This window comes from Delphinapterus leucas, chromosome 11 (genome assembly GCF_059928025.1).
Source record: "Delphinapterus leucas isolate spDelLeu-1000000601 "Yukka" chromosome 11, BTC_Dleu_Yukka2, whole genome shotgun sequence".
NCBI lineage: Eukaryota > Metazoa > Chordata > Mammalia > Artiodactyla > Monodontidae > Delphinapterus > Delphinapterus leucas.
Genome location: NC_143139.1, coordinates 77,933,650 through 77,946,636, shown reverse-complemented (window position 1 = coordinate 77,946,636; position 12,987 = coordinate 77,933,650). Strand labels below are relative to the sequence as shown.

General features: G+C 34.2%; 1 protein-coding gene across 12 annotated transcripts in view; it reads left to right on the top strand.

The window, feature by feature from the left end:
• CDK17 (cyclin dependent kinase 17) overlaps positions 1 to 12,987 on the top strand; it is a 125,163-nt gene that overhangs the window by 75,519 nt on the left and 36,657 nt on the right. For 11 of the 12 annotated variants that reach the window (XR_016395029.1, XR_016395030.1, XR_016395031.1 and 8 more), the window contains 6 exons: positions 201 to 295; positions 841 to 903; positions 3,146 to 3,269; positions 7,896 to 8,016; positions 10,022 to 10,119; positions 10,603 to 10,708. Coding sequence is in view for 9 of the 12 variants with exons in the window: in XM_022562416.3 (XP_022418124.1) it covers positions 201 to 295; positions 841 to 903; positions 3,146 to 3,269; positions 7,896 to 8,016; positions 10,022 to 10,119; positions 10,603 to 10,708 (607 nt within the window). In the remaining 3 variants the exon portion in view is untranslated. The remainder of the gene's footprint in view (positions 1 to 200; positions 296 to 840; positions 904 to 3,145; positions 3,270 to 7,895; positions 8,017 to 10,021; positions 10,120 to 10,602; positions 10,709 to 12,987) is intronic. The other variant, XM_089921154.1, reaches the window with a different exon arrangement.

The following is a 12,987-nucleotide window of genomic DNA, read 5'->3' as shown; positions in this document are numbered from 1 at the left end:
AAAAATATCAAACCCAGAACCATAAAAGAAAAAAAAAAAATTGATTCTATTAAAATTTCTACTACAAATCCCTTTGGTGGATTCTTGTTTTAAATTTAAGAGACTCCTAAACTCAATCATTCATATGTTAAACTTAGGATTTTTTTTAAAAAGACTGGCTACCACAGATTAAGTAATTGGCTTTCTTTTTTGTTTTGCAGTTTCACTATTAAAGGATCTAAAACATGCAAATATAGTAACGCTACATGACATTGTTCACACAGATAAATCTTTGACTCTGGTCTTTGAGTATCTGGTAAGCATTTACTAAATGATAAAACATAGCAAGTTGGATTTTTTAACAGCCCCGGGGACATTATTGTTATTAGTATTTAATTAAATTATGTGTGGTGCATTCAGTATCTTTCCTCAAAAAACAACTTATTTTTCTGAAAAAGAATATGTATATATATATGTATTTATAGCTGAATCACTTTGCTTTACACCAGACACTAACACAACATTGTAAATCAACTATACTTCAATTAAAATACATTTTTTTTTTTTTTGCGGTACACGGGCCTCTCTCACTGTTGTGGCCTCTCCCATTGAGGAGCACAGGCTCCAGACGCGCAGGCTCAGCGGCCATGGCTCACGGGCCTAGCCTTTCCGCGGCATGTGGGATCTTCCCGGACCAGGGCACGAACCCGTGTCCCCTGCATCAGCAGGCAGACTCTCAACCACTGCGCCACCAGGGAAGCCCCCCCCCCAAATTTTGTTTTTAAACTAAACGCTACTAAGTAAATCAGTCATGCCTTCTCAAAACTATGTATCACATAGTAAAGTGCTGTATTTTTTCAGGATAAAGATCTAAAACAGTACATGGATGACTGTGGAAACATCATGAGTATGCACAATGTTAAGGTATGCTTTAGTGTGTCATTTTAAATTTTATTTAAAGTACAAACACTTAAGCATAGATGAACTACATTACGTATGAAATATGCTTCAGAATTTTCTGTTAGGCATTTTAAATAGGTTATTGTCCTCTGAACATATTTACTCAGAACTTCTGTTTACTACACTGTAGTATTTCTTAGAATCAGACCTTTTTATAGAACTACTTCATTTTAAAAGTTTTAAAAAGTACTTTTGAGGAGTTTGAGGATTTTGAGCACGAGCTACCCGTTCTCCTTGCTTGGCTCTGCAATAAACCTTTCTCTGCTCCAAAAAAAACAGAAACAAAAACTTTTGACAATTTCCTTTCACATTATAACACTGATTCTCTTAGATATATGTAGAATACATTTACAGGTATATTCTGCCTAAAAAGAAAATGACATGCCTATTATATCAAAATCCAAATGTTTAAGATCAATGAAAATGATTTTGCATTCTGCAAATGGCCTCCTTTATATGGCAAACTCCCCTAAAGTATTTAGAATGGTATTTAATTATAAAACAACTAATCTAATGAGTAAGGCCAGGAACCTGCATAGGTATTATGAATACTAGACTGGAAATACCATTCTGTACTGTCAGGAGGAAAAGTAACATAATTACATGTTTTCTTATCTGAAAAATATCTAAAGATGCAAGTAATGCTAGAAAAGTTTGGTATAATAGTGCCAGATGAAACCCAAGAGTAAAAGTAAAATCAAATGAAAACCTTTGATACAGTTGTGTTCTTACAGTAGGTTTCTTTGACCTGATATACTCCAAATTTAGCAAAGATTTATTTATCCAAACATAGTCAACAGTTTGTGAGAAACTGTTCTGGAAATAGGCTGTCCCAGCTGTATTTTTGAGACAGTTCCAATTCTGTAGGTAGTAACTTTAAACTTATATACTTTTAAAAACAGTTAAGTTTGGTATAAAGGAGAGCCAGTTTCTTTTAGTAGAAGACAGTTCAAAACACATGGGTAACACATTGCTAAGAATTTTAGAATAGGACTTTAAGTCTCTTTCCATATATTTTCTATGAGAATTGTTTTCATCATATTTCACATTTTGTTTTGCAAGGTGTACTGAATCTCATTTGTGTTTATTTTTGTTTGTGGCTTTTATGTTGTTTTTCCTGCTTTCATATTAGCAGTAATTTGGAAAGAAAATTGTCCTTAATCATCATAATTTGACAAAGATTTGAGAAGTTTATATGTCTTAAGCCAGGTTTACATTCCTGGCTTAAGTTGTAGAGTATTTTATTCTCTGTTTAACTAGCCCCTTATATTTTTTCAAACATAGAAAGTAACAGAAATATTTGGAAATAGTAATTTAAGAGTTTTCAAAACACATGAATATGTAGAGTGTAGAAACTGCTAATTAGATTTTCTTCAGGCCTATTGTTCACCTGCTGCCTTGGCTTATTCTTGAAGTTCTAATGCTATTTTTCACCTTCAAGAAAACCAGGGGTATAGTCCTGAATCCTCTTCTTTGTTAACCACAAAGAATCAGAGACCTCCTGTGTTTCATATTCTTTTTTCCACCAAAATCCACAACAAAAAGTCTCACATTAGCCTTATAGGAATTGGTTTTCTCAAAGAGCCATTCAGAGCTCTACAGTGCCAATTCCCTTTTCTGAATCATAGCAGATTTTGAAGGCTGAGTAGGAGGTGCTGAAAGTAAAGTACCCAGAAGGTGGGTGATAGAAGCTGGTTTAGGTTATTTTAGGTTATTTTTATAGCACATAATTTGCCAGAGCTATGCAACACCATTCTGTTTGACATCTCAGAATGTTCATAAAACCACCAATTCCATTGCCTTATTTTAAAGACGTTGCCCCACATTAGGTTTTTTTGGGGGGAGTAGGGTGGGGTAATGGTAGAAGGTTGTTTGTTTTGCCAGAATTTCATAATTAAACTGTAAGCCTAATTAGTAGGCCTGTAAATTTATGAGGTACATTTATTTAAAGTCATTTTCAGTAACAAGTGAACTATTGCTACTAAGACAAAGTTTCATTTCGCTTTGTTCACTCTAAAAAAATACGTAGATGGTTCATATAGAACAATAAATTGTAAAATTCAGACAACAGGTATGTAAGGAAAAGGATGTGGTTCCTTTTTTTTTCTGTTACTGTTCTAGGCCAGTTGCTTTTCTGTTTACCATAACTTATACCAAAGTATATCTTATTATCTGTAAGACTAATTTCTATTTTTTGTTTCCATAGCTGTTTTTATACCAAATTCTACGTGGTTTGGCATATTGCCACAGAAGAAAGGTGTTACACCGAGACTTAAAACCACAGAACCTCCTCATTAATGAAAAAGGAGAATTAAAGCTAGCAGATTTTGGTATGGAATGTATGAGATATTTATAAATAGTTCCAGGTGTTTAAGTTTAAAAGAACAACCGTTGACACTGCGTGATTGCTTTTATGTGGGTTTGGAAGTGTTCTCTGTAGCTCATGGAATAAAATATTTGAAAATTTTGGTGGTGAGTTATATTAGTGAATGCTAAAAGGCATTGGTTCTCAGGTATGGTCCATAGACCCCTAAACATCCTGAGACCCTTTCAGGGGATCTCCAAAGGTATAATATATTCTCAAAATTATACTAAAAGTTTACTTGCCCTCTTCACTGTGTTAATATTTGAGTTGATTATCCAAAAGTAAGAAGGGATAAAGCTACTGGTACCCTTAGTGTAAATCAAGGGACTCACACCAAATTATACTTAGTAGCCATTGTATTCTTCACCACTATACACTTGTAGGAAAACACTTTTTAAGAGGTATCAGATGAAGCAGTAAAATTTATTAAATTTTATTAAATCTCCATTTTTGAGTAGGTGTCTTTTTAGTATTTTGTGTGATGAAATGGGAAATATACATAAAACACATTTGCTGCACACAGAAATACTATGGTTATTTCAAGGAAAAGTGCTTGTGTAATTATATGAGTGGAAACTGAACTAGCCCACCTTTTTATCTTAAGAAGTATCATTTTTACTTGAAAAAAATGACCAGTAGACAAACTGTGGTTACTCAGACTTAGGTATTTGGCAGATGCTTTCTTAAAAACTGAATGAAGTGAGCCTTATCATTTCAAGGAAAACAACTGTGAAAGTATTTCTTGACAATAGTAAAATTTGAGTTTTCAAGCAAAAATTAGATTTTGGCAATTTGGGTCTGCCATTTTTTTTTTTTTTGCGGTACGCGGACCTCTCACTGCTGTGGCTTCCTCCTGTTGCGGAGCACAGGCTCCGGACGCGCAGGCCCAGTGGCCATGGCTCACGGGCCCAGACGCTCTGCGGCATGTGGGATCTTCCCGGACCTGGGCACAAACCCGTGTCCCCTGTGTCAGCAGGCGGACTCTCAACCACTGTGCCACCAGGGAAGCCCTGGATCTGCCATTTTGAATTTGATAACTTCCCAGTACTTGAAGACTTTTCTGGTGAGATCAGTGGTGACGTTAACAAATATGATTTTTTTTGATATGCTGAAGAAATGTGTAAACATTTGTAATATCTGAATAGCCTAGAGAACCAGTATTTTCCAGATGACCAATGCATGGTATTAAAGAATCATGCATAGGTAAAATATCCATTTAAAGTGCAGGATAGACCAGTGAATTTTAATGTAGCAAAAGTATTAGAAGTTGATTGATATAGTTCCAAGTAACCATATAATCTTTAAGAAGCTAAATATTTTCTAATTTTGATGCAGTATCAAAAAAGTATATGCACAATTATCAGAAAGGCTATTAAAATGCTCTTCTTTCCAATTTCGCATCCGTGTGAAACCTGATTCTCTTTATATATAACTGCAGTCAAAGTAACATCACAACAGATTGAATGCAAAAGGAGAATCCAACTGTCTTCTATTAAAATAGACTACAAAAATGTAAAACAAGGACATTCATACTAATTTTTATTTTATTTTGGAAAAAATATTTTTCATAAAAATACTCATGTTAACATATAAATGGTGTTTTTAAGGAAGAAGTTTTAGATTTTTCTGTTTTTCTAATATGCAAATATCAGTAAATATAATCTACATAAATAGAAGCTCTTTGGAGCCTCAGTAATTTTTAAGAGCCTAAAAGGGGTCCTGAGACTAAAGAGTTTAAATGTCATTACTGAAAGGGATTCCTTTAATATGCCTGCCACCATGCTTTTTTAAAAAAGTTTTATTTATTTATTTTTAAATTTAATTTATTCATTTGACTGCGTTGGGTCTTCATTGCTGTGCGGGCTTTCTCTAGTTGCAGCGAGCAGGGGCTACTCTTCGTTGTGGCACGCGGGCTTCTCATTGCAGTGGCATCTCTTGTTGCAGGGCGCAGGCCCTAGGAGCATGGGTTTCAGTAGTTGTGGCTCACGGGCTCTAGAGTACAGGCTCAGTAGTTGTGGTGCATGGGCTTAGTTGCTCCGCAGCATGTGGGATCTTCCTGGACCAGGGATCAAACCCATGTCCCCTGCATTGGCAGGCAGATTCTTAACCACTGCACCACCAGGGACGTCCCTGCCACCATGCTTTGTATTTATTTATATGCTTAATAATTTAATTAGTAGCTGTCTGTCTGTCTCTCTTTAGCTAATCCAGTTATAAGGGACTAGAAAGGTGAAATAAAATTACATGTTTTTGGCTTCTAGGGAGTAAACTTCTTTATATTGAAGGAACTCCGTATAGTAACTTTGTTTTTTTGTGTTTTTTTTAATATTCCACATTCTGAGAGTTTGAGTACTGTAACAGAAGTTAGTTTTTAAAAGTCCATGCAGTTTTTCATAGTTAGTATTTTCATAAGTGATTATAGTAGTTTTACTTTTGGAATATTTCATTAATGTGGTAACTATTAGTGTTTCAAGTATTACTCTGTTAGTAACAGATTAAAAATTCACTGTTATTAAGTGGTGAATTTGTTCTGAAAATTCCTATACTTTTATTCATTTAACACTTTTCCATTTGTTTGAAAGGTAGGTTGCTATTTAAAAGGAAATGTGTAGGTCACATGAGTCTAAATGAGAAATTATAAGTCATTTCCATATGCTTACATAGAGTCTCTAGGGCATAGTTTACATTGTTATTTTCCTAGTAATTGTTATTCTCTTTCTCTCTTTCCCCGCCCCTCTTTTAAATTTTTCTGGCCAGGCTGCATTTACTGCTCCTTATTCCTTAATCCCCAAATGAATGGCAGTGATGGAGAACCCCTGCTTGGCTATAAGATATGCAAAAAGAATGGCAAAAGCCATCAAAAATGTACTTTTGGTAGGGGAATACTATGAGTGCTTTGAATTTTACTTTTTACCTCTACAAACCAAGCCAAGCAAATTTTATCTGTCCACCGGCCAACAGGAAAATCTAATTATTCCATGAGATAGTACAATGAATTTTGTCTCTATTGCTTTTAGTTATTTATTTTTTTATTGGTTTCATAGTAAGTATACTTTGGACACAAGTAAGGGAGAGTCATATAACTGAGTATTTTACAACAAATTGTTCTTGATCTCTATGACCTACTTTTCCTGTGATCAGGGAAGTATTAATATAAATAGACATTTTCATTAATAATAGAAAATGGTTTATATAATAATACCGTATCACAATTAATTTGGTTTGGAAGAAATTACTGTGTTTTTCATTTCATGCCAAAATTGCAAATCTAATTGTGAACTGAATCAGAAGGCTGTTTGAGCAAGCATCATAGTTTAGAATTCTCTCAGGAGATGGAGTATAAGGTACTGAGGAAACTATAACTGCAATTGCTTTGATGTTATATGTATAGCATTAGCAACTTGCAGGCTTGTCCTTTCCCCCATATAACCCAGTATTACATCAGGAAGAGAAATCAGAAAGCTGCTTCCATTTGCTAATTACCAACATTTGTTGAATTTATTTTACCAAGTTGGGATGGTAGAGTAAAACCTGTAATAAAACAGTGTCAACATTGTTTCAGTTACATCCTTTAGCCCTTATACTTAATGAAAATGAATGAGTACTGCCTAATTTTTTAAATTTCTGGTTTCATTTGGGTGACTTTATCCAGTTTAACAAAGTATTGAATCATCCTTTTATTACATTTTTCTTATTTAATATTTTAATCAGATACAATAGTTACACACAACAGAAATCACAGCCTAAAAATTATTCCTTGTTGTTTGAAATAAACTATGTTAAAATAAATTTATATTTCTTCATATATCTTTTAAAGTTACTTCTTTAGGTGATCAGAATTTGGAGGCGTAGAGGTAATAAAAGCAACTCTCTTAACGCCAGTGGCTCAAGAGATAAAGTTGTGAACTCTTGCCTTTATTTCTAGATAATCAGTGAATTTCATATTAAATTGGCAAAGGAATGGTTCGTGTTTTATGTCATCTACAGCAATTAATAATATCCAAAGACAGTGAGGTTCGCCTTATTTTAAAATTAACCATGTAACTTAAAACTTAGAAAGTACAGAATGACATTGTAGTTTATTCCAAGGAAACTTTCTCTAAATATAAACTTCTGCAAGGGAATTGTCAATAAAACTTAACAGGATTATGAACCAACTTTATGGTTTTTGGTAAGAACTGATAGAGCAAATGGAAGTTGGAATCAGGTTAAAAGGTGACAAATGTCATTGGCCTGTTTTGCATTAATTTAAATCCAAGTAGGAAATAATCTTGGCATAATAATTCGTGGATAGAAGGAGGGTATCTTAAGTTTTGATTAGCCCAGATACTGTACCAGGTGCATTCACTCATAAAAGTAAGCATGGTCTCTGAATGTGGAATTATTATTATTTAGTTTAATAAATGATAGGATTTGCTGACCCAAGACCACACACACTCAAAAAAAAAAAATTCATAAAACTAATTTTGTTAAGCCTCAAAAAGGTATAGAGTAGCCATCTGAGGCATCCTTGTGACTGGAGTCATGGTGAGAATATGGACTGGGAAATGCATTCCAGCTATTTCTTAATTGTTCTCTTTTCCCTGTGAAGGACTAGCCAGAGCCAAGTCAGTTCCCACAAAGACCTACTCAAATGAAGTTGTCACACTGTGGTACCGGCCGCCTGATGTGCTTCTCGGTTCCTCAGAGTACTCAACACAGATTGACATGTGGTAAATATATGCAGATGTTACTGCCATTTATAATTTTGAAAGAATGTAGCCATTAACACAGGGCATACCGATAGATATTTGGCTTTAAGGAGATAAAATATAAGCAACGATTAAGAGTTCTGGCAAGTAAGATCACCTAGGTTTAAATACCAATTCAACCACTTATAGCTATATGATAACCTTATTGAAATTATTGGCCTGTGCCTCAGTTTCCTCATTTAAGGAAATGGGAATAGTAACAATAACTACTTTAAAAGGCTGTTCTGTGGATAATGTTAAGACCGAATGAGCTAATGTATGTAAAGCCCTTTGAAGAGTGTCTGGTACATAGTAATTTAAAACAAAATTTATTTTTATCATCATTTAATATTCACCAAAACCCACTTGCTTTAAGTTGATCTAAAAATAATATTGAAAAAATACCATAGGCATCTTCCTCACATAGCACTTTGATCATGACACTCTTTTATTTAAACATGTTTGCTGCTTCCCCATTTATTACCTATAGAATAAGGTACAGTTCTTCAATCTGATACTTGATCTTCATAAAATGTCTGTAACCTACCTTTTTCAGTTTATTTCAGACTATTCTCCACAAACGTTTCCTTTTAGCCAAGTGGCTACTCACTATATTTCATAAATAGCCTGGGTTTTCCCACCTTTGCTCTTGTGTTCATACTAGTTCACCCATCTGGAATGCCTGCTCTTTTTCTATAACTGGGGCCTGTGCCTAGGGCCTTCAAAACATAGTTTTTCATAAATCCTTTCTGAATATAACCTAGCCTGCCGTGGTAATTCCTTCCTCTGAACTGTGGTTATATTTATTGCTTGCACTCTTCGTATAGTGATAAATCATACACTTCGTTCTGTTTTGTCTTGGGTTGAACATTTATATAATTAATTTTTGTATTATGTAACATTTCTTTCTTTTATAAACTTTTTTAAATTGTAGAAAAATATATACAACCAAATTTACCATTTTAACCATTTTATGTGTACAGTTCTCTGGCATTAAGTACATTTACATTGCTGTTCAAGCGTCAACACCATCAGTCTACAGAATTTTTCCATCTTGCAAACTGAAGCTGTGTACTTACTAAATAGTAACTCCCCATTACCCTCTCCCTCCACCATTCTCCTTTCTGTGTCTGTGAATTTGACTTTTCTAAGTATCTCATGAGTGAAATCATACTGTATTTGTTTTTTTGTGACTGGTTTATTTTACTTAGCATAAATGTCTTCAAGGTTCACCCATGTTGTAGATGCAAATATCTCTTTGAGTCACTGCTTTCAATTCTTTTATATACTTAGAAGTAGAATTGCTGGATCATATGGTAATTCTATTTTACATTTTTTTTAAGTAACCACCATACTGTTTTCCATAGTGGCTCCATTATTTAATCTTCTATATAACATTTTAAAATATAAAATTAAATTATATAATTGCTAGATTGTGAGCCCTTTAAAAGAAGGACTGTCTTAAACTCATATGTATTCACACAGATCCTAGAAGACAGTATCTATTAGCGAGCCTCTATCCATTTCTCTTCCTTCTCTTAACTCTCTCACTCTCGCTCTCGCTGTCACTCACACTCACACACTCTTCACCCTGCTTCTGTGTGTTCCGTCTCTGCTTCCTGCTTAAAAACATCTTGAAATATTTGCTTCTTCCTAGCCCTGCTAACCACTACCTAATACATAGTAAGCTTTATATCACTATTAGCCATTGTTAGTGGTGTTCTTCAAGGATCATGCAGAGGAGGGCTGGACATTGTAAGTGGAGAAAATGGATAAGGCCGTTTGGAAGTTGAGACAAATAGGGTAAATGTTAAGAAATTAGTTTAGTCAGATCTGAAAAAAAATCTCTGCAGATTTTCTAGCAGGCTAGTACAAAATTCTCCAGAGAGGCAACCTTAAGGAAAAGATTCTTGTGCTTAATAATAAATAAATGGTTTGCTCATCTTTTTTTTTTTCTTTTTTTTTTTTTTAATGCTACATTTTGTAGGGGTGTTGGTTGCATTTTCTTCGAAATGGCTTCTGGAAGACCTCTGTTTCCAGGATCAACTGTGGAAGATGAACTGCACTTAATTTTCCGACTGCTAGGTAACAGAACTCTCTTCCCAGTGATTTGTTATGTATAATTGAGTAGCTAGATAAGACTATATCTTTAAAAAATATATTTATAAATTTGATACTGACACTAACATAAATAGCTGTTATAAGAATTATAATTAGCATAATTACAATAAAGATAGATCCTTCTAGGTAACTTCTGCTTTTTATTTTCCAAGTTCTACCTTTGCAATAATGATTGTATGGAAGAACAGAGAAGAGAAATATTATTGAAAATTGACTTTTAGCACATTATTAGGAAATATTTTAGCTTAGGTGTCAATTAGACAACATTTTTATGGCATCATTGCTTAGTCCAAAAAAAAAGTCTGTTTACTATTTCTATCTTGTTAGTTTCAGTTGAAATAATCAAATTATCTACTAAATATAAATTGTTCTTTAAGACGCTTTCTTAGTTCTCCCTATTTATATATACTTGCCTGTATAAAAATTTCTATATATTTTTAAATTCAGGAACTCCATCTCAGGAAACTTGGCCAGGTGTTTCTTCAAATGATGAGTTCAAGAACTACAACTTTCCAAAATATAAACCACAGCCTCTAATTAACCATGCACCCAGGTATTTTTTTTTTTCCCCTCTTTAAGTGAAAGGGGGGGGAACCCATCTTTTTTTTTTTTTTTAGTCTCTTGAAGCATTAGCCACAGTAAGGATTCATGAGAAAATATGTGATACACATACACAGTTTTAAAATATTTTAGGATTTAATTTCTTCCTTCCTGTGTCATATTAATTTTATAATTCAGTGAGCAAGAACTACCAAAGTATGTAAGTCCACAGAATTGAGCTGTAAATAAAATGAATATAGAATATATATAATAAATTCTAGGGCTTATGTAGATTGTTCCATTTCCCAGAAAGAAGACATTGATTAATGCCTTATTCAATACTGTGAAGACCATGATGAAGTTTGCTTTGCTGTCTACACAATTATTCTATATGTATTTACTTAGAAAAACCTAAGAATGTGTTATAAGTAAAATCTTGACTCCTACACAAGATGACCCATCAGCATTTCAGTCAATGAATGACAATTTGTATTTGAAGAATATAAACTCTTTCTGACCCTTCATATCCTATATGTTGGCCATCCGATTAAAGTTTCTTTTCAGACCTACCTCAGATCCATCCAAGATTCCCATTACAGTTTGAGTCAGGGGACTTCCCTGGTGGTGCAGTGGTTAGGAGTCTGCCTGCCAATGCAGGGGACATGGGTTTGAGCCCTGGTCCAGGAAGATCCCACATGCCACAGAGCAACTAAGCCCATGCACCACAACTACTGAGCCTGTGCTCTAGAGCCCGCGAGCCACAACTACTGAGCTTAAATGCCACAACTACTGAAGCCCACGTGCCTAGAGCCCGTGCTCCGCAACAAGAGAAGCGACTGCAATGAGAAGCCCGTGCGCTGCAACTAGAGAAAGCCCACGCGCAGCAACAAAGACCCAACCCAGCCAAAAATAAATAAATATTTATTAAAAAAATTTTTTTCACAACATACTTACTTATGGAATGTATTACATTTTCAATAAGTAACATAGAATAACCCTTTTGACTGTATTTTTTCATCTTTCTTTAAGAAAAAATAAAAATGAGAAGGGTACCAGGATACCAAATAAGACCAATATCTCTTTCGTTGTTTCACATGGCTCACAACATAACACACTCACTCTAGTTCCATTTATTCTCAAGATAGGGAAGAATAGTAAAACCATTCTGGTACCAAAAATATTTTGAAAGTTTTTATGTGAATTGATGCTCTTGTCACTATAGCAACTAAGAATATTCTAATTAGACTTTCTTAGGAAGAATAATGTGTTAGACTTTTTGTATGTGTCTCTCCCAAATAGCATAAATCCTATTTTTGTCATATATATATATTTTTTTTTACACTGGACATTACAACATATATATATGTATACATATGTATATATGTTGTAATGTCCAGTGTAAAAGGTTGCAGCTCTTTAAAGCACATTCTTTATGACCTCAGCACCTAGCTTGTCTATGGCCAAGGAGTTCTGGTTATTTGTCAGAATGGCAAACTGCAAAGGATTAGAAGACTGTAGAATTTCTACGCCACAGCATCCACAGTACCGACTAAGCACTAGGGAGGAAGGGGGGGGATTTTTTTTTCCCCCATAATTGGGCTTTTGCCAGTGAAAGTCAGTGCAAGGTAGAATTAGTGATTTCTGATCAAGAGATTATCTCATTAAGATAACCCCTAAACCCTCTACTCCCTATTTTATTAATTGCATCCTTGTAATTATCTGTCTTTATTGACCATCTGATTGGTTTTGTATCCCTTTTTAATGAAGTTTTATAAAGTTATTGAGGCATATTTAAATTGAATTTTATAGCTTGTAGTACCCAATGCTCAGCCAACTGCCCTGTAAAAATTTGTTGAATGACTCATCTCTGTTTATCTTGAACCACAGTGATATATTTTGGGGTCACTTATCTGTTTGTTTTCACCTGTATAATAGGAAAATGATGCTTTTGTACTCTTGCCTTCACTGAAACACTATGAAAACAGATCTAGTTTACTGAAGCTTTTTCAATAATAGAGGTTATTTTGTTTTGAGACAAAATGGTGATTTTAAAAAATTCTATAGTTTTAATAATCTAACTCTTGAATATTGAACATTTGAGTTGATGCCCAGTTATTTGTGGTTTCTTCTTAAACAAGTGGCAAGATAAGTCTTCTAAGGATAAAAGATTTGAGTCTGTTTGAAAGCAGCAAGGTGTGCTATTTTAGGGCACTTGAATTTAGCAGATAACAACATTTGGAAAATAGTTTTATTTGAAAAGTTGCTATCAGCTAAGATTAAAGAATAAATTGT